This window comes from Anabas testudineus, chromosome 9 (genome assembly GCF_900324465.2).
Source record: "Anabas testudineus chromosome 9, fAnaTes1.2, whole genome shotgun sequence".
In the NCBI taxonomy this organism is placed as follows: Eukaryota; Metazoa; Chordata; class Actinopteri; order Anabantiformes; family Anabantidae; genus Anabas; species Anabas testudineus.
The window spans coordinates 9,116,648-9,142,965 of NC_046618.1; the positions used below are offsets into that span (position 1 = coordinate 9,116,648).

Here is a 26,318-nt window from a genome sequence, read left to right on the forward strand (position 1 = left end):
ATTATTTATAATGGATATGAGAAATTAAATGATTTGTTGTTAATCTTTTACAACAAATCATTTAATTTCTCATATCCTTTGTATTTTCATACTGCACCTGAGTTTGTATTTGCTCCTTGTTTCCTACTTGCAGAGGATACAGCATGGAGCTTTATACCATTCAGGTATATTACAACAGTTAACACTGCAACCTGTTCTACCTGCAACCAAGTTTTTGGTTTCAATATTATAGTAGAAGGAAATAGCTTCTACATTCAAACAAAGATGCACAGAATTCAAAATATCAAAACATAAAGTCAACCACAGTCTGGTTGAGATAAAACTTGATAAAAGAGAGTGGAAGAGAGATCAGAGAGTCTCTGTGTGTCTCATTTCCCCTGCTTATCGTGTGGTTTACTTACTGACATTGTGTGTTTTTTCCAAGCGAGAATATCCAGGGTTCAGTTGGATCTACTTCAAGGTGAATGTGATAATCATGTTTTCTTTCATAGCCATTGATATGGATTTTATGAAGTGAGAGTGAATGACTTTGTCATAGGTTTCGTACTCTTTGTCCCTCTTGTTTTCCTTCCTTTATTAGTCAGTTGGCATGGGTTGTTAACATCATCTGGTTTTCTAGGGAAACCTGCCCCCTGACTACCGCATCAGCCTCATTGACATTGGACTGGTCATTGAATACCTCATGGGTGGGGCGTATCGATGTAACTACACAAGGAAGAGATTCAGAACTCTATACCACAACCTCTTTGGACCCAAGAGGGTGAGTAAATGATGAATTAGCATCTCATTATGTATCATCATGTATTTTAACACTGATGTTGAGGATTTTTTAAAATATTATTAATAAAAGGACCACAATTAGTGCAATTAAGCTTGTTATTCCTTTTGCCCTGTAAGGACAAATATTGTATATGTTTATTTTTTCACATTTCCTTTGCTTGAATGATTGAGCTCCAATGAAGTTTGAAAACAGTTTTAGAGAATGTGTCACTAAAATGGCCAGACAGTACCCTAGGAATCCAGCTAGGTAAATGAATCTTACTAGCACAGCTATGCATACTCTCAACCAGTGCATTCTGATCTCATGTAGTCGTAGTGTTGTTCATCAGCAGAGGTCAAACAAAAGAGTTGTCCTCTCATTATTTTTCATTTCCATATCAAGTAGAGTGACAGCAAAGGCTATTATTAGCTTGACACAACAAACCATCCATCTATAGCAGTGGCTCTTTATCATGTGTCATCCTAACATCAAGAACATAAACACTTCATTCCAACCACTACAGAAATTCATCTGATTAGCGCGCTGTCAGTGAAGTGGACATGGATTCACTGAATCTGTGTTATATCATGGTGTGATCCTGGTGTGTTTTGCAATGAACACACTAAACATTATATGATACACTGCCCATGAAAAAATAAGTCACCACCTGGATTTAGCTAAGCAAATAGATAAGAGCCTTCCATTGGATAATTAGTGCATGGATAATTATGGCAACAAGTTAATTAACCTCAACTGATGCAGTGAGTAGCTTCTCATTTCTTAAACAACCACGACTGAAGACACATCCTGTGCTCGTGGAAAAGATGTTAATGTGTTTCAGAAGAGTCCAATTATTGACATTAACCAAGTAAAAAAAACATCTAAGAACATTGCTGAAACTACAAAAAGAACTGTCCAATGCATTATTAAAAACTGGAAGGATAGCAGGGAACCATCATCTTCGAAGAAGAAATGTGGTTGCAAAACAATTTTTTAGTGATCATGATCACTTAAACATTTAGTGAAATCAAATTGTAGAAAAACAACAGCAGAAATCATAACTCTGTTTAATAGTGAAACCATGAGTATTTCCACACACACAATGCAAAAGTAACTCAAGGAATTGGGACTAAACAGCTTTGTAGTCTTGAGAAAACCACTTGTCAGTGAAACAAATCGGAAAAAAGGCTGCAATTTGTTAGAATTTGCTAATGGAAGAAGGTCATGTGGTCTGATGAATCCAGATTTCCCCTGTTCCAGAGTGATGGGTGCATCAGGGCAAGAAAAGAGTAAAGTAAAGTCATGCACCCATCATACCTAGTGCCTACTGTACAAACCTGTGGGGGCAGTGCTATGATCTGGGGTTGCTGCAGTTGGTCAGGTCTAGGTCCAGTAACGTAATGTGTCCAAACAATGAAGGATTCAATTTTTTTTTATCCTGATGGCACGGGCATATTCCAAGATGACAATGCCAGAATTCGTCAGGCTCAAATTGTGAAAGAGTGGTTCAGGGAGCATGACGCATCATTTTCACACATGGATTGGCCACCACAGAGTCCAGACCTTAACCCCATTAAGAATCTTTGGGTTGTACTGGAAACTAGTGAAAAATTAATGCAACTCTGGACGGGAATAAATGTTGTGACATTGCAGGAAGCATATTGAAACAATGCCATGGCGTATGAGTTCCCCAATCAAAGCTAAAGGCGATACAACAAAATATCAGAGTGGGTGACTATTATTTTGGACGGGCAGTGTATTTGCTCAAGTTCTGTTGTTCTGATGTATAAATTATATTTCTGCTTACTGGTGCACCTTTGTGTTTGTATGTGTGTGTGATTTTGTGTATGTGAGTCTTCATGTGCCTAGTTATCTTATTGTATGTCTGCCATGGCAGCAGCAGAGCAGCTGGAAAGACGCAGATAAAGCGAAAGCAATGAAACGGGACAGAGGCAGGGAGAGAGAGCGAATGATAGAGAGTCAATTCCGATTTAACTGTGATTTTCTAGATGAAATGAACGTGTGCACGCATGCACACACACACAAACACATGTTCGCCAAGAACAAAGCCTTGAAATAGATGCAGATATAAAAACCCCCACAGGAGACCAGGGCTATTTTTACCAACACAGACGATGGTTCATGAATGCATAATTCATACATGCCCTGCTTTAATACAAATACACAGTACTGTACCAAATGCACAAATAGTTTCTGCTTGAATACCTGCCAGATATTGTTGCCATTTGTATAGTTTACTGTCAGTCACACAAGCGCCAAATGCTAACTGTTTTTTTTTTTGTTTTTTTTTGAGTGAGGCTGTCTGTCTGTTAATCAGTGCCATGTTGTGCTTGTAAAGGATATTGCTCTATAAAATACATCCGACAAGGTCTTGTTCTGTTTGTTTTTGTTTTTGTTGATTTTCTAGCCCAAAGCCCTGAAACTGCTGGGGATGGAGGTGAGTATTGATCTCATCAAGGTCATTATTCCCTCACTGTTTCTGTCCTTTATCTAAAACATGGTCCTGTCACTACTAACATTTGTGTTCAATTTATAGTCTTAAGGATTTTCTGAGGAAAATATTTGCTAAGCATGTGTTGTGTTCCTCACAGTCTTTAAAAAGAAGACATTGAGGCATATTCTATGTATTTTGTTGGGAAGTTATAGACTGTTGTCAGATATTTCACACAACTGACACAAAGTTACTTTCACTTTACATTTTCTTCAGGTTTATAAAAATAGAAATATCTTGATACCACATAAAGTCCAATGGGCTCAGACACTTTAAATGTGTATAACATATATGATACATTTAACTGGATAGGTAATGACTGATGTAATTGTATTACATAATACATGGTTTATATACTTACATGTATTCATGTTGTACACACCATAAAATATCTCCTTTGTAAAGCTTTTCACAGCATGTGTCTTTAGTTTTCTCAGACGTATATAAATCTTAAATGGATGGCTGTCCATTCATTTGCATGTGTGCCTGTTTGAAATCCATTTCCCTGTCAATATGTGTCCTCTCTTGTGTTCTCTCTTGTGTTCTCACGCTACTGCCTACATATCCCCCTTATTATCCCGTATTCTCCTTTCATGGCAACTTAGCCATGAAACATTTTCAATACACTGCTTTCGGTTTACTTGTACATCTGTGAATATTTATGTGTATGATGCTCAAGTCATTTCTAAACTCCCATTAAATAACTCAGTGTAGCCTACTCACATGCCATTTGGTAGCAACAGGCAGTGGCAATCTCTCTGAACAGGCAGTGGGTCTGGAGACATTAAATCTAGTGGTGTGTTATTACTCATAAGTGAAGGGAAAGTATGTTATAAAGTGGTGTCATTTTATGAGAAGATTACACCTATAAATATGTTGGGAAAGCACACACGTCTACAGTACAAGCACCATAGGCATTTATCTAATGTGACCGATCTGAGCAAGAGTACTTCTTGGCTTTAAGTATTTAGTATAGTGCAATGTCTTGTGTGCCACTTATAATTATTAAATATAACCCATGCACTGACATCATACAGTGCATCTATAACTAGCTAAATACTGTCATCCTGTTGTTTTGAATTTGTGGCAGTGAACATTTACCAAAAATCATGTGAAAATATAAATATACTATACACTCACTTGTTATCTATCCCATCAGGATGACATGCCAATCCGCAGAGGCCGCCAGAAGACAACACGTAAACGAGAAGAGGAGGTGGATATCGATTTGGACGACCCAGAAATCAACCACTTCCCTTTCCCCTTCCATGAGTTGATGGTGTGGGCTGTGCTAATGAAACGTCAGAAGATGGCATTGTTCTTTTGGCAGCATGGCGAAGAGGCCATGGCCAAGGCCTTGGTAGCCTGTAAGCTTTGCAAAGCCATGGCGCATGAAGCCTCCGAGAATGACATGGTGGATGACATCTCCCAGGAGCTAAATCACAACTCCAGGTGGGTGACATGAATGTGTCAATATAGTGTGATTTTGCAGTTTTTGGTAGGTCTTGGAAATGGAAACATTTCTGCAATAAATGATTTATGAAAAGTTGAGTAGGGATTCTAAATGGGAATGTTTTTTTTTACCCTCACACTCCCACACATGCCAGAAGTGCACACACACAAACACTAACATCGCTACTTCCCTGTAGACTGACTTAATTTAGGCTACCTCAGGCTCCCATGGGGTGTGAGTGACATACATACAAAGATCTAATAACATGCATGCACGTTAGACCATTACTTAAGGATATGCATACCAGATGAAGGCAATCACCTAGAGATGAAAATGCTGAATACAGAAATAACTGTTAATTAGGAGTAAAAATCCTGTGAAACTACAAGCCTAGCTACACACACACAGATTCAAATGACAGCTTTAGAGAGCTCATTTAACCACATACATTTTTATTTCATAAATAATTTGTGTGTGTGTGTGTGTGTGTGTGTGTGTGTGTGGACACAATAATGCTCAAATTCTGTAAGGTGTTCTTTCTTTTCAAGACCTTACTCATCCTACCATGTGGCACTACTGAACTGTGTCATGTGCTGTGTATCTATACCATAGTGAGTCATTGTTTCTTTATATCCTCCAAACCTTTTATTGTGTTAGTTATTTAATATACACATTTAGCCATACAGGGTTGCTTTCCAGTGGGAAATATTGGGCTGTGTATTTCCCAGTGTGTGTGCATGTACGTCTGTGCAGAATAATATCCTTTCAGAGACTAACATTAGGGTGAATCACAGATTTATTTTTTTATTGTCTGTATGAGGAGATATTAAGAAGAACAAGGTTTTACATTTGTTTACAAGTGTGAATATTTCATAGTGTGAGGTTGTGTAAGTGGAGGTGGTGTGTGTGTGTGTGGGTGTGACTATATATATATATATATATATATATATATATATATATATATATATATATATATATATATATGTATGTATATATATATATATATATATATATATATTTCAACTTTTTCTCATATTTCAGCCTCTTTCTCAAAATAATGCTTCTTATTAGCTGCGTAATTCTGTAATCTTAGCCTTAAAGTCTTAAAACCTCTCTTGTATCGCATGCATTTAGAATCTCCCCACACCTTACCAGTGAAAAGTTTGACCGTGTGTGTGGATCTACTAAACATATTAAATGTGCTTGCCATGTAAGGCCTTGACCATGCCTTTGTGCTGTCGTAATATGGGAACCATTTGTGTATGTGTGTGTGTCCACACCAGGTTTTTGTCACACCTTGGAGACAGAAACCTGATTACACACTCACATTACTGGTCCCTGGGAGGAAATCATAGAATTTTAGAGTGACAATTTGGTCTGGGGGTTTGGGAAAGGATTTGAGTTTGACAAGTAGTGGTTATGGTTAGGGTAAATCTCCAAGAAAGCGATGTAAGTCAATATTAAAACTGTACAAGATGTGTTTGTGTGCAAGTCATATCGGTCATTCGGGATTTGGACAGATGGCCAGGGATTCTTTGACCAGTTTAATTACATGTATACGTTTGGACACAGTGTATTAATGTCTCTATTAATGCCTCCATGTGCCTGTATATGTCCTGCATGTAATTTTCCAGAGAGTTTGGCCAGCTGGCAGTGGAACTCCTAGACCAGTCCTATAAACAGGACGAGCAGATGGCCATGAAGCTGCTGACTTATGAGCTGAAGAACTGGAGCAACGCCACCTGCCTGCAGCTGGCTGTAGCCGCCAAGCACAGAGATTTCATCGCTCACACCTGCAGTCAGATGTTGCTGACCGATATGTGGATGGGACGCTTGCGCATGCGCAAGAACTCAGGCCTGAAGGTAATAGAAGTGGGCCAGATGTTTGGGATAACCTGTGAGTAAGGAAAATTATACTTCCATTGAATAAAATATCTGTACTTTACAGTGATTTTCGGCTTTGGTGTTGCCAGCGTTGTGCTGGAATGCAGACAGCCTGAGAAAAGTTGGGCAGGAAAAATAATCATAGATATAATCATAGATGTGGCCAAACTCTGTTAAGTAGATTGTAGAAAAAGACGTGTGAGAAGTGATTCTGATTCCCTTTCTGCAGAACAGTTTTGTGCACATCACATTATTTTACTCAAGGGGACACTGTGATAGCTAAAGTTCAGTTGTTCCAAGTCACTTGTCACGAAGTGCATCATCCAGAGGAAAGAGCTTTATTGGACAGTAATACTTTGAGGAAACATTTGCAGTGTGACAATGTCTGAGTGAAGTGGCCCTCCTGGTTGAACTTCCACCACAGCTCCATTATTATAAGCTTATAAAGCCTCTGCTAAGCCAGAGAGTGCAGAAGAACTGACCTTCATTACTAAAAAAAACCTCGATAGCGTCCCTCATATTTTATGTTGAGCCTCATGTGGTGAGCATCCTTTTGAGTTAAGGGGAGAGGTTTCAGTTAAGACTGGTTGTTGAGTTTTGAGCAATTTCTGCTCATGTGGGTTTTCTAGATGTCTGGTGGTAGGGTGAAGGAGGCAGCTGCTCAGATCAGAGAGGTTAGAGTTATTTATAATGAAGAGTTGCCCTGGGAGTTGCTGAGGGGATGGCTGGGTTCACATTCATTCATACACAGAGTGAGATATCATGATGGGTCTGGCTGACTAGCTTGGAGCACGGGCAGACTACAAGTGCTTCAAGTCTGGTCTGGCCTTTGCAGGGAGGATGAAGAGAGCGCTTTGCTAAGGCAAGCTCATCGGAGCAGAAAGACAGAAAGCAAACCACAAGTGGAACAAACAAGATTTAGTGCCCCTGGGAGTTCATGATATACAACAAATAACATTGTCAAAACGTTGTCAAAATAATATGTGTCCACATTTTTGAGTTGCGATAGTTCTGAGGACAGATAGCTTCAACACAGCAACACTTTAACTCATATCAGAGCAATCATGTATTGATTTCTTCACACATCAATAATAATTCTGACAGATTATTGACATCTTTGCTTTTGATTCCTTAACATGACCGACAGAGCTAAGATATCTAAGATATTACTTTATTTGCAGTAGTTAGAACTCTTCCATATACGTCACTACCCCTCTTTTACAGTGTCCTTTCACTCTTAAAGAAAGTTTTATATATATATATATATATATATATATATATATATATATATATATATATATATATATATATATATATATATATATATTCATTCATCTAATTATTATTAAATTCTAACCTTTAGTTTTACAATTCTGAATATCTCAGCTTATCACAAGTGAACTGACTTAACCTAAGTTGTCAGTGAACAGAAAACAGCTCCATTTTACAACACAGACCCTCGATTACACTTCTCTTCCCCTTGTTTTTTACCTTTCCATTGTGGTTATAGCTTCACTCTTGCATTGCTTGTTTGACTATTATGTAACTGCATCATTTACGGCACGACTGCCTCCTTTATGTGCTGCAGGTGTGTGTCCCTCTTATCCATTGTGACAGCACAGTACCCTTGCTGCCTGTCTGGACTAATGCTTTTGTTAATGTGTTCAGTGATGAAAATCCTCGCCTGAGCTGTCGTAAATACCAAAGCTTTGTCATTCAGGCGTGTGCGAACAGTACATGATTGGGAGGTGTTTACCAGGGTAAATTTATATCATGTGAGTTTCACATGTGCGTGTTGCAGGCCAATTATGAAGGTTGGGTTGTTGCAGACTCTCTGTGTCCTAATTTCTGCTAAGCTGCTCATGGAACTGCACGTCTTTATCACATCTGTGGTATGTCGCTCCCAGCTCTTCTCCATAACTTTTCTTAACCAGGTAATCTTAGGGCTGCTTCTGCCGCCATCCATCTTGAGTCTGGAGTTTAAGAACAAGGATGAGATGTCCTACATGCCCCAGGATCAGGAGGCCTATCTGCAGGAGAAAGAGGAGGAGGAGCCTGAGAAACCAGTCAAGGAGAAGGAGGATGAAGACATGGAGTTCACAGTAAGATCTTACTGTGAGACGCAGTACAACTCCGTGGTGAGAGATCCCACCTCAGCCCTGCATCTCAGAATCTATGCACATATTCAAACTTTAAATCTGATAATTACCCACATAACACCGATTCTGTGTCCATTGTAAATACTCTTGTGGACCGGTTTCATATAGTGGTGTCCCTGTCCACAGTTGACAACATGTGCACAAACACACGCAAACACACACATACTTGTTCCTCTATTCTGGCCAACTGGACCCTTCCAGCCCAATCAGCCTTTCCTGTTTCTCGTCGTCTCAGCAAAGACATGGTCGTGGAGTTGTAGCGTCTCAGTCTGTCGCCGCTTGTGATTCCCCTCTTGTATGTTTCTTCTTCCATCTATCTCCTCTATTTCTCTGCCTTCCCTTTGGTCTTGCTTGTTCTCTGCCCAACTTTCTCTTTGCTTTCTCTGTTTATTTTTTTTCTTTTTTGTGCCTTATTCTGTAGCACTTCTTTCCTCTCTAGCTCTTTCTCTCTTCCTCCCTTTCTCTCCAATCTCAGTTCTGATTGAGGTACAGTACTGTATGCTAGCTGATTGCTGCCCCTCACACTCTCCCATCACTGATGTCTTGCTGCAGCATACCACTCAGCATGTCGGCTGCTGAGCATGGGAGGCCCAGGCTTTTGCATTATATAACCATGTCCGCCTGCTGCTGCAGAGCTTAAATCATGCAGAGTCTGAGCACCTTCTCCCGGCTCACAGCACAAGAGTTGGTCCATCTGCATAGACATGGGTGTACAGCAGGATTACCGCTTGTTCCATTTCAACCCAATCAATTCTGAAGTCCCAAGATCCAGCTTGTGTGTATAAATCAAGACTTAATTTTACAAAGTAATTTTAATACAGAAACTGGATCTTAGGCAGCTTCAATAAGTGATTGAACTGAAGTTGAACGCCTTTCAGCACCACTGTACATACACTCCATTTGCATTTTGCACAGCCAGCAAATCAGAGCAAAGATTCACAAAATGTGCCATTTTACACATGCAGTCCTTGGGGCCCCTTTTTGGTAAATGAAGAGCCCTGCTGCCTAAGGATGCATCTGCAATGAGCCCATCAGTTGCCCTGACCTCTGACTGTACAAATGCATGCTCAGATACTTATGAATCACAAAAGGATTCATACAGATACACACAGACTGCTACACCACAGAGGGAGATTGTATTGTTCTATCCTCAGATGCTTTAGGGAAACCACACTGTGATGAATGAGTGATAGCTTGTGTTCACTTGCTGATAGGATAATGTGCATGTGATGTTCAGTAAAGGCATGGTGTGATTTACACACTGGCATCTGAATCTGTTCACCTTGAAGGCCCTGTCTGTGTGTGCCTAGAACTAAACTGTTGCTCTATACTATTTGTTTTACGTATTTTGATAATTTCTTAGTGATGGTTTAGAATTTCTGTTCAAGGACCTGGAAACAGCTCAGTGCATATTTTAGATATATGAACAGAGATTGAAGAGTTTTATCTTTGCCCAGGTCTGGTATTCTTTATAAGATACAATACAATTCCCTAAATGAACTCCCTCAGAGGTCTGGTGTTGCTTTGACATTAAGACCATGACTCATACAAACAACGGGCTCCGAACCCTCTCTCATGGATCAGGAAATGTGTCACAGATTGAAATAAGATATATATGTCTTATCTTTTTCTTTTTCCTTTTCTTCTGTCCTCTTTCTGTCATTATCTTTGTCTCTCCTCTGCCTCTTAATTGTTGTCTGAGACACAAATCCATGAGTGTCTGTGTCTGCGTCATGTTGTGTTACCAGCCTTCACTCAACACTTCACCTGAAACATACATTTCACATTTTGGAATGATGACATTGCCTGTGCTTGCTTCTTTGATTATGATAAAACTGTGCTCTAGACCATAACGTAACCCTCTCGCCCTTCTCCTTTTCCCTCTTTTTTTCTTTGCTATTCAAATCTTCCCACCCCACCTCCTGCTTTCCACATATTTGCCTTCATCTCCATTCTTTCTTCCTCAATCTCTCTCTACTGTCTTTCTGTCATATTTTCCTCTTGCCACACTATCCATCTCCTTATTCCCCATACTTTTGGTCCTCCCTTCCTCTCTCCATGCGGGATTTGCATTCACCCAGGCAATGCTGGGTAAGGTAACCACAGAGACATCCAGAAAGAAGGATGTTGAGGAGGTTCAGAACCGCCACCGCCTCATCCCCATGGGACGCAAGATATACGAGTTCTACAATGCACCTATTGTGAAGTTCTGGTTTCATACGGTCAGTGTCAGCTTCAGAAACACCGCCTTCATATTCAGTTTCTTGTTGGTACTGTCATTGCTCAGTGTGTCTCTGCAACAGCAGCAATTGCTGTCTCCCTGCTGTTTGCATATACCTGTACTTCAGTAGTACCTCTATAGTCATTAACCACGCATTTCACCTGATCATTACCTAGTTCTGCAGGGGTGGAAAAGTTTGGTGTAAAAGAGATGAGAGGTGAGATGGATGGAAGCAGCATAGAGAGAAAACTATACACAAGTGAGGAGGAGAAAGAAGTCACAGATCACACAATAGGTTTTGTACTGACAGTGCAAACACACTGAAACATCTGAGACATGACTTATTGCTGCTTGAATGTTACAATATGTAACTATTATTTTATTTTTGAAGTTCGGTTTTAGAGTGTTAAATGTGAAGAAGTATGTGTTTAGGATGCATGTTTTTACATCTGTCCATACTTCACTATCTGTCCAGATCCTGTCATTCTAAACAGATTTGAAGCTGATGTGTAGCTTGTGTTTTGCACAGCTACGATTTGTGAGCATGTGTGCAGTGTTTTCCATACCCTCCTTCAATTTGCTTGCCCAGTGAAAACATCTGCTTATCACTTGCAGGGATTTTACTGTTTCACTATTTGTGCTGGGGAAATATTTTTAGTGTTCTTTTGTTTAATCCAATTTCCTCCTTTCTGGTTATTTACCTCATCTTCTCCCCCACCTCTCCTTTCTGCTCTTAAGGTTAAGCAAAAAGTATTCTACTGTGAATATTATTGCACTCATAGATGAGATGCTGAATTCTGTCAGGGTCAAAATGTGGCCTTCTATTTATATCTATCATACAAACTAATTATGCATGTGGGACCCAGAAAAAACTATGCAAGTCACAAATTAATTTCAGTTTTAGTGGAAGTGGAAACAGTGGAAAAGTAAGAAAATCTATAAATTAAATATGTTAAAGCTATTGCTGTAGTTATTGTTACTCTTTTAAAGTTAGAAACAATGGCATTGTCTCATTGTCCAAATGATGGTTAACTTTTTTTTAAATTGATTTAATTCACTAATCATTACAAGCTTGAGCACAATTAAGTACAGGAAAATTTTTAAATGGACAGCTGACATGGATTAAAATAGATTTAGCCGCAGGAGACACATAATGGACATTTTCAGGCCAAGTGTGGACTTACACCAATCAGGTGTCTTGACATCAAATCTCTATTATCAGATCTTAAAAGACGACTTTAAAACGAGGCTTAATGAGGGTCAGTCATTCCCTAAATAAGAGTTTAATTTGAGTTGTTACACATAAAAAACCTTTTTAACCCTTTGAGCCGATTTGTTTGTAGGGACACAACTCAACTGTACTAATGTACGGTTTGCTTCACACACACGTTCACCTAACCATAAATACAGATTTTTCCCTACGGCTGTGTTTTTATGTAGATGGCTTACGTGGGCTACCTGATGTTGTTCAACTACATTGTCTTGGTCAAGATGGACCTGTGGCCTTCACCTCAAGAATGGATTGTCATCGCTTACATCTTCACCAATGGCATTGAAAAGATGAGAGAGGTACAGTAGAGTGTAGCAGTAACTGCATGCAAATGTGCGCCATGAAAACCGAGGTGTATGAAACAATCATTTAAATAATCAGTTAGCTCTCAGTGCTCAGTGAATTGGCACAAAGCTTGTCACTATAGTGTGGGAAGAGGCTATGCATTATGTCCATATCATAAAACAGCTCAATACATAGGGAGAATACAGAGGGGATCATTAAAGTGGAACAAGGAAGAAAGTCAAGGGGGAGCGGAGATGGTGGTAGATATGGCAGGATCTAGAGATAGGAAAAGAAAGAAAGAAAAGGTAAATAGAAAATACTGATATGTGGCCTTATGAGACCACTCTGTGTGGTTTGTCTTTATACTTTAAGTGTATGAAATGCATTAATCATTGTGTCACATCACTCATAGCTGCACAATGCCTGCTTGATTCCCTCATTGATGAACTCACATTGCCCTCTCATGGTGGTCGTGATATAATGCATTTCTCCTTTACTGATGTTACATTTCAGTCTCTATTTGGACTGATCTCATTCAGTCTCTGTGTTTCTGAACACACTTTTCCATCATTCTCTATTAATTTCCCTCCGACCCTCTTCCAGATCCTGATGTCTGAGCCAGGGAAGTTGTTGCAGAAGGTGAAGGTGTGGCTGCAGGAGTACTGGAATATCACAGACCTCATGGCCATCCTCATATTTTCTGTCGGCATGGTTCTGCGTCTCCAGGAGCCGCCTCTCATGAGCTACGGGCGGGTCATCTATTGCGTCAATATCATCTATTGGTACATCCGGTTGCTTGAAATATTTGGAGTCAACAAATACCTGGGTCCCTATGTGATGATGATTGGCAAGATGGTGAGGAAAGGGACATGATTTGTGTTCTGTTTGTGTTTCTATACTATCTATCCTACAATTTTTGTTTAATTATGTACTACTCAAATCTGACTGTTTGTACCCTCTGACTTCACTCAACATGATCTATACTAATTATGAGTTAAATTAATTTCATCATTACAGAGGTTTCATTTGTGTGTGGTGTGCACTCCCTGTTCTAACAAGCTCCTTTGCCTCTAAACCTTTGTTTGATCTCAAAGACCTCAAAAAAAGAGCCTCTGATACATACATAAAAACAAAACTAGAGAAGTGATCAAAGCCCCAAATCTGTATGTGTCTGATGTCTGATTGTCTTTGACATGTGCTGTGTACCACTGACATAAACTCTCTTTGATATGAAAATTAGCAATTAGTTATAGGGAAAGCAATTTGGGTTGCATTCAGTGACCTAGTCAAGTAATTGGCACATGTAATGTTGCAGCACCATTAACTGATTTGAAGTCACCAAAGTTCAGTGTAACAGTAATTCAGTAAAAAAGTGGAAGTAAATTTCTGTGCTGACCACATCTAAGGTGTGTTTCAGCTTTCCAGGAAGACATTGAATTACACCCTTAATCAAAATAAGCACACAGGCTAGTGGAATATAAAGTAGCCCAGAGGAAGAGCTTGTTTCCCACCTCAGTGCAGTAACTTCCAGAATCAATGTGCGATAAACTTAAATTAATTGCGTTTTAAATATTGGCTATATTGAACTTTGATTAACCATGAATGTGCTAACGATAGCAAAAAATGCAAATGCGGACCAACGTTCATTAAACTTTAACCTGCATCTGCATCTGTAACTGTTTTTGTTCCCCTGATTTTGCACATTATATGGTCTTCGTGTTATCCATCCCTTCCTGTTTGATCCTCATCCTTCCTTTCTATTCTTACCAACTGTTCCTTATTTTTTCTCTTCTTATTTTCACATGCAATCCTCCTCTACCCCCCTCCCTCTGTCAGATGATCGACATGATGTATTTTGTGATCATCATGTTGGTGGTGCTAATGAGTTTTGGGGTGGCACGGCAAGCTATCCTGAACCCTAACGAAGACCCATCCTGGATGCTAGCCAGAAACATCTTCTTCATGCCTTACTGGATGATCTACGGAGAGGTGTTTGCTGACCAGATTGACCGTAAGTTCAAGGCCAGAGTGTAGGAGACTTCATTTTAGTTCTTTCAGAGCATGATACCAGGATAGGAGACACACCTTCCTCCAGCACCTTACTGGAGAATTACCTTTAATAGAAAGTCTCAAACTCTACATGATTAAAAAAAAATCCAAGCAAGATGTCTTTATGTAACAGACACATACTTACAGCAGCAATAATTTTAATTATGATGATTAAGAAAGTAAGGTTCTTGACATCTTTTTTCTACACCACTGTCTAAATAATTTTTGTGAAGTTACTTACCTTGTTGCATAACAATATTTTACCATTTACTGTCAGTTTGTCTTGATCTTTTTGGTCTCTACATTATTTTATACCATGTAGACATTTTCACTCAATAAATCAAAAAGAGACTGTCCAGAGAGTAAGAGTGTACCTGTGTGCTGTCCTGTTGTCTATATGTATGGTAATATATATGATGGTGTGTACAGAGTGTGAGGCGTGGCCCAAAGAGAAGAGATCTGAAATAATGTTTTCATTCTTTGTTTCAGATATGCATAGTAGGAAGTTACAGCAAAGGCTGAATGAAAAACTCTGGCTGGTCGAAAATTACTTACGAACTCACGGAACCTGGCGTAGTAATGGTCCATCCCACATTGCCCAGTGCAGTCAAAATCCCAGTAAATCTATAGATATAGACCTCAATTTAACCACATCTACCTGTCCCACCTCTCCTTCATCATCCTCACATTACCACCATGTCATGCCAAGTCCTTCCACTAAAGGCCACTTGAGACAAAAGTGTGCATGCAGCTCCACTCGCTCTAAGGTTAAAGTTGCCTACATGTGTTAGCATCTTTGGTCAGCTACTATATATCAGCAGGATTTTCTGTAGATAACAGAGACCTTTTCAAAAGAAGAGATATTTATAAGACTACCTAGTTTGTCTAAATATTTAATGAAGTCAGCTAGGAGCTTGACCTAAGGCTAAGTCCTGTATGCAACTTTACTCTGACTAATTGTGGCACTGGTTGGCAAATGGCTCTGTTACATGGCAGTAGCACTTTTCAAATTTGTTATAGCATACTTAGAGTTTTTCTTTCTCGTTTCCACATTCAAACAGCAAGAGGAACTATCAGAGTTTTAAAACTTGATATCCCCTTGATGTTTTTCCCCTTGGACTTCAATTAGCTTTATTTGAAGTAGTGACCCTGCCATGTTAACACTGTCTGTCACATAAACCATATCACCTGCCCTCCCTTAACGCTGGTTCAGCTTCTCACTGGAGCAATTGCAACACTGCCAAAATAATTCCATTAATAAAGCTAACATTTAACATAAGCAAGCACTGATATTTAAACATGAATATGGCATCATGCAGGAGTTATGGACAGAAATAAATAACATCACCTTTCATTGTCTGTAATCTGTTTTTTCACGTGGTTCAGTTGTCAGAGTTTTTAAATCCAAATTTTGAAGGTCAAAATAAAAACAAATAGAAAAATTACTTCAGTTCTCTGTCTTTGGGCTGCATTGTGTGAAACAATTGAACATCAAACACTGATGAGCATTACTATAATGAATCTCAAAAGCAAACAAACAAATGCTGAATGTTCCCCAGATAAGCCACAGCAACTGAACCATCACAGATGGAAAAAACATACTATGTATCCTAAATACATTTCAAATGATTCAGAGCAATCAACCATCGCTGAATGAAGCTTCGGCACACATATGTGACAATATATTTTAAACATTGTCTACATGTTTAAATATATTGGGAAACAAATTGTGTTTATACATGATGAATGTGTTTTTCTTAATGTATTTGGTTTTCAGATGCACATTTTCCCTGAGCTCCTACCATTATAGTGTCCACACTCTCCAGTCTCCTCTTTAAGTAAAGAAGCATAAACTAATAAACTATGCTTCTTGTTTGTTTGCAGAATATTTAGTTATGTGTTTTGTTTGGTATTTTCAGGTCTGTCTTGTCTTTGTTTGTTGTGTTCCTGTTTTTCAATGTACAGTACACCTTTGAATGGTTTGACTTTATTTTAATTTGTTAGTTTTAATGTCTTATAGCTTTTATTTTTCTTGACTATATACTGTCTTCTGTTTGTGTTATGTGTCTGCATGTACTTTGTTTTTGCATATTATATTTTGTGCATTTAAAAATGTCTACTAAAATATTTTTGATGGATTCAAGATTGTATCTAAGGGTTTTTTTCTTGCCTTGTATTAATTTATATGTGTGTGTATTTATTTTTTGGCGTTGTGCAGCCCCCTGTGGGCAGAACATTACTACAGAGGATGGGGTGGTTGTGGCCCTGCCTCCCTGTAAGACGGGTGCCTGGATTGTCCCAGCCATCATGGCCTGCTACCTGCTGGTGGCCAACATACTGCTGGTCAACCTCCTCATAGCTGTGTTCAAGTACGTGAACTCTAATAGTTTCAGTTTTGTAAATGACAGGTACCTCATGTTGGCAGCATAACAGCAGAAATGGTTTCTCTCTGTTCGTCAACACTTTCTCCAAAACCCTATTAATAAGACACAGATGTTACTTGTAGAGGCATCTAAAGCAGAGGTTAACTGTGTTTTAGACTTTTGAGAATCATGTATGTGTGTTTGTGAGAGAAAAGAGAAATGACAGCAGCTTGTTTTTGGCTCTGTTAGGACACAGGTATTAGAAGATGGTAGCTTATTGGGTCGGCTGGTGCTTCCACAGAGACATTATCATGCTAATGATCTGTTATTGTGCCTGTGTATAATCCTTCTAGCTACGGCGATCATCTTCTTCTTTCCCATTCGTCAGAGTAATCACAAAGAAGTGCGCAAAAGAAAAATCTAGTTAAATTGAAAGTTTAATCACATTACAACAAGCATTTATTGTGTTAGCAGTTGCATTAACTTCTCCACACACACTGTCTGTGCCTGAGCGTGACACAGAGACAGTCACCATGTTATAAATGAGTCTTTGTTTATGATCTTTTTTGTATTGTCAGTGGCTTTATTCAGTTTACTTTACCCTTCTGTCTGTGAATGTCCGTCATCACAGTAATACATTCTTCGAGGTGAAGTCCATCTCCAACCAAGTGTGGAAGTTCCAGCGCTACCAGCTCATTATGACCTTCCATGAGCGCCCAGTCCTCCCCCCACCTCTAATCATCTTCAGTCACATAACTATGGTCCTCAAACACCTCTGCTGTCGCTGGCGCAAGCATGACGACGACGAGAGGGATTATGGGCTAAGTGAGTGACAGATAAACCATTAACCAGTGCTACAACAGTGTTGTTTGTAAAAGTCACAACTTAGTCCTGAATACACATGTTTTGTAGTTAGAAACTTTGTTGTTATGCCATCAGTTTATTGTGCTATATATGACACGGCTTAATCACTCTCTTTCATCCACAGAGCTTTTCATTACAGAGGATGAGCTAAAGAAAGTCCATGACTTTGAGGAGCAGTGTATAGAGGAGTACTTCAGAGAAAAAGATGACAGATTCCACTCTTCTAATGATGAGCGGATCAGAGTCACTTCTGAAAGGTCCAAAATGGCTACACTGTCTTCTGTCTGTCAAATAATAGACAACATTTGCCACACATAATATTACAAAGAATGTATGTTTAGTAATTCCTGCCTCTAGAAAGTGTTGTTACATGTCCCCTTTTGTGCTGCTCTGCTTTCCAGTGCCTTTAATGTCATTCATTGTTTTCTTCTCTACTCTTTCAGGGTGGAGAACATGGCAATGCGCCTGGAGGAAGTGAACGAGAGGGAACATTTTATGAAGGCATCGCTGCAGACTGTTGACATTCGCCTGGCACAGATGGAGGAGCTGATTGGGCGAATCGCCGTAGCACTTGAGCGTGTGACGGGCGTCGAACGTGGTGAGGTCAACAAAGCACGTTCCCGGACTTCGTCTGACTGCACAGATTCTGCATACATACTCCGCCAGGGTGAATGCCCAGACGCAGCATACATCCTTCGTCAAAGCAGCTTTAACAGCACAGAGGGGAATGCCTACCGTCTACAGGAGGCACTTGAGGGAACAGCCGAGGGCTCCATGTCCCCTCCCTCTCCTACTGGCGTAGCTACAAGGACAAGGAGCCACTCATTCTATGTTGGCCGTGGTCATGGTGGTGAACGTGCAAGTGGAGCTGAACGAGCTGAGAGCTTCTTCAAAGAGCGCTCTCTCAGTCTCCACCGAGCCAACAGCTCACAGTCTGTCTCCTCAGCAGCAGCCACCAAGGAGTCTAAGCCCCTACCCCTGGCGACGCTGTCGGTCTCCCAGCAGCACCGTCCATCATCATGCATTGATATCTATGTCTCGACCTCTGAGGAGGTTGGGCCTGCGGAGGTCTTTCTGGATCCTCTCCGTGTGGTCCCACCACTCCAAAGAGACTCCTCATTGCAGTCTGACACCATGGAGACGGTGCTGCCAGGAGGCCGGGACTTCAGCAGCGCTGCCACCAGTGGTTTGGGCGACAGGCACTCGGAGGGCGGCGCAGGCAGCAGTGGCACAGCCGGAGCCATGTTTGATGACAGCGCAGCTGCTGATTTGTCATTGTGTTCAGCTCACCTCTTACCAGACACCACCTTAGCTCCTTGGGACACAGAACCATCCCCACCTCCCTCAGCAGGATTGCTCGAACGCTCTAAGAGCAGCCGCTACCTCTCTACAGCAGGCACAGGTTTTCTGGATGAGCCTCCTCTAGTAAAATCCCACAGCCTCATGTTCACACCAAGAGGATGCTATAGTGGACTGGGGGCAGGAGTCCAGGTGAAAGCTGCAGAGTACACCAGCATCACTGACTGCATTGATACACGCTGTGTCTCAGCTCCATACACTCCAGCAGAACGTTCACAGTCCCCTGGAGGCTCCACCTCATTCCCTTTTGATAAACCATCGGACATTGGTTCCTCTCACCCAGAGAGAGAGGCAGAGCTTAGTCACACAGAGTCTGACCCAGAGGATCCTGAGGATCTGATTCCAGCCCCAGACACCCCCCGTCTAGGAGTCCTTGGTGGGCCTGGTGCAGCCCCTCTCTGCTCCACCTTCTCCAAGTTGGAGCGAGCAAACAGCTGCTCCTCAGATGACTCCCATCCTTCTCTCACGCTGGCCCCTCCACACCGGAAGAGCCTGTCAGTGAGTGAGAGGATGGAGAGGGGACAGGGTTTCGGGGCAGACAGGGGGCCTGGGCCAGGGGGCCGGGGTATGGCAGGAACCAGAAACCCCTTCCTCAGGAGCAAGTCTGGAGCACGGCCTGAAGCAGCCAAAACTGACAGCCTCTCCATGAGGAAGCTGGCCACACCATCAGCTTTTCGTAGCTTTGATAGACAGAACTATACATGACAAGGGCACTGGTCAGTCCCTCACATACTGATAGGACCAGGGAGGAAAACTGAAAGAGCCAAGGTCAAAGCAGGTGGAAGCAGGGTGAAGTTGCCCTTAGATGTTGATCTGGACCAGATCTACAGCTTTTTTACTTATGTTTTAGGTTAGAAAAGGAGTTAAGCGATTATTCATAGTCATTGCTGGTGGGCAACTTTACTCTGGATCTTGAATTACAGGGAAAAGGATGGCATAGGTTGGGGTCCTACTGCACACCAGTCAAAGAGAAAGAGCTATGAATCTAGACTAGTTTTTACCTCCTCTTGTAGCTAAGTAACTCTCAATGGGATGTTATGACAATGGAAGGTGTATTTGTACTGTATGTCTTCCACCCACATTTACATCAAGTAGACATCTGTCACTGTGTTACATCACACGTCGAAACATGGAAGAGGAAGCAAACTGTTAGTCCTAGCTGCATTGAAAGGTGGAAACTGTCAAGTCTGAGAGGCAGAGAGATAACAAACATTTTGTCAGAAAATCTCCACTTTAAATACATTTTCCTCTCATTATACGATCCCAGCTCCACCCTGTAAGACCCCAGCAATAGCAATAGCGAACAGAATCAAGCAAGTGTATCATAAAAGAATCAGTGAATCCATGTTGGGAGCCATCCATTCTCCAACTATCCAACTATTTTTCCTTTTGGATGAAACGAAATTGATGGCTGTTACATGGCAACAACTTACCTCTGGATACACAAATACACTTTTCAATTATTCGGTCAATATTTAGAAAAATCTAACTGTCTTTTGTTCACATATTGTAGCACATGTATTTACGAAATTGTTTTTCATTCTTTAGTTAGTTCAGATATAAAATTAAAGCAGTGTTCAAACATGCTTCAGGTGGAAAAATCATTACTCCATCGTGTCTTAAGTAAGAAAGCAGATGTGGAGCGTGAGACTAGTGGGTGACAACCAGTGTTTTACAGTCTATGTTTGAGTGGAATCGAAAAAGTGAATGAGGACAGTATGTTTGAAGGCCAACACATAAAAGTTTTATTAAGTGCATGTTGACATTCACATGAATATTTACTTGTCTATTCACATACATGGTCAGTGAAATCCTTTATATCACTAGGAAATCCTAAACTTCAGACTGATCGGAGAGCTTTAACAAGTGCGATTGCATAAAATGGGGACTAGAGGGCGCTGTGAGCCTATTTGAGCAGCAATGCTTGCTGGGTGAACCTGATGTTAACCGCCTTTGCCTGCACCTGACACCAAAAATCCTTCCACTCAACCAGTTGTAGCTCTCTTGTAGCTCAGCCCTCGTCTTTCAGGTTTTGACAGTGGCATTATGTTGCAATCGTCTAACATCCACCTACAGTACACATAATGATCCGTCCTTCACCTGTTCCATAAATGTCATTCACTTGCTTTTCTCCTATATTTGTTTACATGCATTCAAAGCCAGCCACTGCAACAGGAGACTTGAAAAGAAAGCAGCTGCCCCATGAGTCCATTACAAGTCAGTATGTGAAGAACTAATTTCTAAATTTACTTTGTAAAAAAAAAAACAAAGCTTGAGAATAAGCTGTCAAGTATATGCATTTTAGCTGAGATATGAGGAGGATGTGACGTGGATCATGAGCCACGCGGTTATTACTATTAAAAGATGAAAGCCAGTGTTTTGAAATCTTCTCTTTTTTTTTTTTATTCTAACAGAAGAAGTCTGAAAGGGGAGAAGATGTCCTACTCTGAAAGCTTTGTAAAGATAATTTAGGTGAAAATAATAGAATTCTTACTGATTTTTTTATGTTTGTTTTATATTTCCCTCACTATTACAATTGAGTTGAATCATGTTGCATTTATTTTGAGATTGATTCTATTTATTGACATTTTCGTGCTCATTATTGCTAATTACAGTAAATGCCTGTTTGAATTACAAAATTAATATTTATATCTTCTCAGTGATATTTTTGTCGGATTTTAAGTATTTTCTAATTAAGCTTTTAAATTTAATAAATGACCATCTACATGCACTAAATGCTGATGTATAATATTATTTACTAAATATAGGATTGTCTGATATACTGTACATTTCAATCATATTTAAAGTATTTAAAGTAGTTTTTATTGTTATGCCACTTATGAGAATTTTCTAATGTAATGTTGACACGGCAATACACAGTTGCCAGTATACCAAACTTAGGGTGCCTTTTGGGCATGGATGGAGCATGTGCAGGATGAAGTGATTCAAAAATCTGGGAAATTTTCTCATCTTCTTCTTTCCCTAACAAGAGCCCAAATGTGAGTACTTATTTTCAACATGTGGCTTTTTCATACTCCCATAGAGCCCTGTTGTTCTCTTTAAAGACTTCTCACACAGAGTGGGGGGTTATTGTTATTGTTATTGGTCAACTGTATCATTATTTGTATGGACATTAATTTAAATTCACTAAAACAGATCGTTCTCATTTAGAAGAACAGCTTCACTGCTGAAAAAGAACCCTATTTGTTGAAATGTAAGCAAAAGGACACAGTGTCACCATAAAGTTGGTGCTGTTGCAGTTAGTTTCATTTCTTCTTTGAATTGAATGATTTGACTTATCGGAGTCACGACCCAGTCTGTTTGATGATCCAAACTCTTCATACGCCCACTCACTCTAACTCAGCCCTGTGACTTTGTGTACTTTAGCAATTTGGCTCCTTGAGCTGGGGGACTACAAACAATGGTCCAAATCAAAGCAGAAGACATCAAGCTATCTGTGGTTTAGGGTTCAATATGGGTCAAGCTTCAAATGAGCCTGCAATTCCCATAATGCAAATCAATTACATCTTTTGATGCACAGTACCTTTCCTCATTGTTGCCTGGTTAAATGTGCTTTTCTTTCCAACTCCTAGCACTCTCAAGCCAAACTAAACATTGGGTATATTCTTCCAGGCTTCACCAAAACTATGTCCACAAAATACATTATCAACTGTGTTCATAGGCTGAGCAGGTCTCTCAATGTGGAATATCCCTTTAACCCAGCAAACCCTGTGGACACATGGCTAGTTTGGATCATGTATGTTGGACAGATTGGGAAGTAACAGTTAAATACCAGTAAGATGACAAATGGCAATTTGTAGCTGCTTAATAGATCTGGATCAGATTTTCAATTTGATCATCAAATGCGTGCGTGTTTCAGAGAGGAAAGGTTGGCCCCAAGTCAACTCAGGGACAACATTACCCCAGTGATGCAAGGTAGTAGGTACATCATGCAGTCATGGTGCACAGAAATAATGAAAGATTGAAAAAGAAAGATATAAGTGTGTGGCCTCAATATATCACTGTGCTTTATGAGTCTAACCTAGAATCTCTGGGGATCGTAGGGAAACTGTATATTTTGTGTCTTATGTCTTCACAAATGGCCACAGTATATAAATGAACTTTAAATTCTCAACTATAATTAGGGCTGAGATAGATATATATAGGTTCATGTGGAATTGTGTTTTCATTGAGAGGGCTTTGGTCATGCACAGTAGATCTTTAGAGACTGATTCAAACCAAACTTTGCCAAACCAAATGGAAACAAGCTAAGTTGTGCTCTGCTGACCTGTTGTGTACACAGCTGTGGTAGACTGGCTTAATCAAGCAAAGGTCGTACAGTTCAACTCAGTTTTGCATCCTTGAGTGTAAAAACAGATGACTGTGTCAGGCTGAAAATGTCGACCCTCCTCCTCGCCCTGTTGATGGGAAATCAGACGTTTACGTCTTCATTCCTTTATCCTTCCAGTAATAGAATATGAGCTGGAATACATGTCCGCGGCACTACTAAACTCCTGTGTACACGATTCTCAAAAGTGGCTTTGTGATATGTTGACATGGCTGATGTGGGGAGGGATTGTTAGGAAGTGTGCATGTGTGCATATGTGTGTATGCGTGTTGACCGCGTGGTAATCCAGACATGTCGATTACACTAACGTAGAGGCATGGCAACATAACACAACTCAACAGGATCTCAATGTACAGTATTTTTTAAATATTTTCCTATTCTGTATCTTACAGTTCTGTGGAATCACGAGCATATGATAATAGTCTGCTTCCCTACTGATCTCACGAACAGAGGTTAACGCACATGTTTTTCTGCAATAACTGCTTTATGTTGTGCTCCTACAACTGAAAGGGACATGTCCCCCTACTGGTCACACTTTCTTTAATGTCCTTTAAATGCATGCAGTTCTTCCATTCAGAGTGTACAGAGATGGCCTGTAAAGCAGACAACGACAGAGATAGAGAGAGGTTATAATATGAAATCGAAGTAGTAAGTATTTGGATGCTAATACAAATCTGTATTCTTCAATGTGAATAGGATCATGTCTGGCATGCATTGTTAAATAAACAATTAAATAGATTGGTAATCCGAGTCTCGCGTGTTTTTACTGAGCTCATTTTGGTAGAACTCGTGGACGAGCATCAACTCGTGGACGAGCATCAATTCATGAGACACATCACGCAAGCTGTTCTGCAGTTATGGCCGAATGTGTAACTCTGACATGACGGAGACAGAACAGGTGCAGCTTGATGGATGCTCATTTTGTTCCATGAGGCAGAAACGCAGTCTTGAATCGACCCCCTAAGAAGAAAAGCTCATGAGTAACTGTTAATACATGTTTCATTTCATAACACATCTTTCTTTCAGTGTGTTGTCCTGCTGGATTAGTGTCTTTAAAACACATAGTAAACACAAGAAGCTACACAAACTGAAAACACTTCTCGATTGTATGTGTTTCTTTGCAAACAGCGTGTTTATGGACGTGCTTACACCAACCACCTGTTTGACAGTAAATGTCTCCTTTGTTTTGCAGTTCATGTATTCTTGACGTAGGCTGATGTTGGAGCTTTAACTTGATTGCATTTTACAGTAACAGTAATATACTGTTGAGGAAACAGAATCATGTGCACTGGATATTTCACAATATAATGCAACACAGGCAGCATCTCTGATACTTCAAGTGTTCAGTGTGTTTTTACTGGATGTATGTAGTTGTTAAAGTGGTAATAATATGTTTTGTTTTTATTATTTTAGTTCTACTTACAGACAGAAGTTATGACTTCAGTAAACTGTAGTAGGTACATAATAAGTTACCGCAGTGTTTTTCTCTTGCTGTGATTTACAACATAACCAGCTGACCATGTTTTGTTCTGGACTTTGCTGCACCCTTCTTCTTTCTGTGTAGAGCCTGTGCACCAGCCGCCTGCTGCATGTGCGTGTGCGGTGCCGTCACTGCGCCGCGTCGCCTCCTGCTCCGATCACCGTGGAGGATCGTCCTGACGGTCCGGGTCCGGGTCTGGGTCCGGGTCCGGGTCTGGGTCCGGGTCCGGGTCCGGGATTGGACTCCCGACCTGTCCGCCTGCGGGTGCGCGAGGACACTCATATAAGGGAGAGAGAGTCCGCTCTGACTCCGCACGTGGAAGGGAACGTTCTGTACCGAGGATACGCACGTGCCCCTGCCCTGTCGCGTGCACGCGCCCCCCCCCCCGCGCGCGCTCCGAACCGACTTGATGTGTGACACAATCAGCGCGCGCGCGCGATGACTCAGAGCATCTTGAACTCTGGCACCGGAGTGGGACTGGAAGAGACGCCTCCTCTTCCAGAGAAGTGTTTACTGCCGCGCCGAGGAGGACCGCTGCAGGATATGTGTCGGGATAAGGTCCGACTTGGAACCAAGTTTGTTTCCTGGAAATGTGGGAGTTCGAGCCCCGGATCGACAGGAGAGGAGGCGGAGTCCCAGTGTGGGACGATCCGGGCGCAGCAGCATGTGTGTGGAGCTGTGTCCTCCTGCTGCTGCTGCTGCTGCTGCTGCAGACCTCTGCAAGAACATTATCAGCACCGTTCAACTTAGAGGACGGTGGAGGAGGACAATCAGTCAGCACCAGGTTACAGATGGTTGTGAAAGTGGAACACAAACCACAGAGTGTGTTTTACACACACACAACAACAACAACAACAACAACAACACATCTCCACTTTACATGACACAGATTTATGTCACTGTGGTAAAACTATAAAGTCTACATGATCCTTAAACTAGAAGGCTGCTCCTCTCAGAATAAAATAAAAACACCTCATTGTCCAGAAAAGGCCTGTACAGCCTCTACCTGCGATCACTTTATCATTCATATAATGTCGCCATGCGTCGACTTGTTAACCTGACAAATGTAAACCACGGCAGCTGCTCTGCTTTCAGGGGTCACTGAGTGCGTCGTGTACCCTGCCTGTTGTTGAGCAATCTCAAAGTGAGCTGTCGTGACTTTTCTCCTATCTCCTGTCCCCCCTCTGTCTCATTTAACTAAATATGAATCTGTGATTAGATGAATGCCAGGGTCACTGCAGGTCACTTTACAAATGTGACAATAAAACATAAAGCAGAAGTGGAAAATGACTGGGTTTGTGCAGTAAACAG

At 40.8% G+C, this 26,318-nt stretch overlaps 1 protein-coding gene across 2 annotated transcripts in view; it reads left to right on the forward strand.

The window, feature by feature from the left end:
• The window catches only part of trpm3 (transient receptor potential cation channel, subfamily M, member 3), a 115,199-nt gene extending 94,334 nt beyond the window's left edge, over positions 1–20,865 (forward strand). The window contains exons 13-27 of one of the 2 annotated variants that reach the window (XM_026342719.1): positions 425–460; positions 620–760; positions 3,189–3,218; positions 4,432–4,724; positions 6,360–6,588; positions 8,544–8,747; positions 10,850–10,990; positions 12,430–12,558; positions 13,148–13,399; positions 14,381–14,555; positions 15,083–15,211; positions 16,812–16,962; positions 17,588–17,781; positions 17,945–18,077; positions 18,264–20,865. In XM_026342719.1, coding sequence (XP_026198504.1) covers positions 425–460; positions 620–760; positions 3,189–3,218; positions 4,432–4,724; positions 6,360–6,588; positions 8,544–8,747; positions 10,850–10,990; positions 12,430–12,558; positions 13,148–13,399; positions 14,381–14,555; positions 15,083–15,211; positions 16,812–16,962; positions 17,588–17,781; positions 17,945–18,077; positions 18,264–19,884 — 3,858 coding nt within the window. In that variant the 3' untranslated portion in view covers positions 19,885–20,865. The remainder of the gene's footprint in view (positions 1–424; positions 461–619; positions 761–3,188; positions 3,219–4,431; positions 4,725–6,359; positions 6,589–8,543; positions 8,748–10,849; positions 10,991–12,429; positions 12,559–13,147; positions 13,400–14,380; positions 14,556–15,082; positions 15,212–16,811; positions 16,963–17,587; positions 17,782–17,944; positions 18,078–18,263) is intronic. The other variant, XM_026342720.1, reaches the window with a different exon arrangement.
• The last annotated feature ends 5,453 nt before the right edge of the window (positions 20,866–26,318 follow it).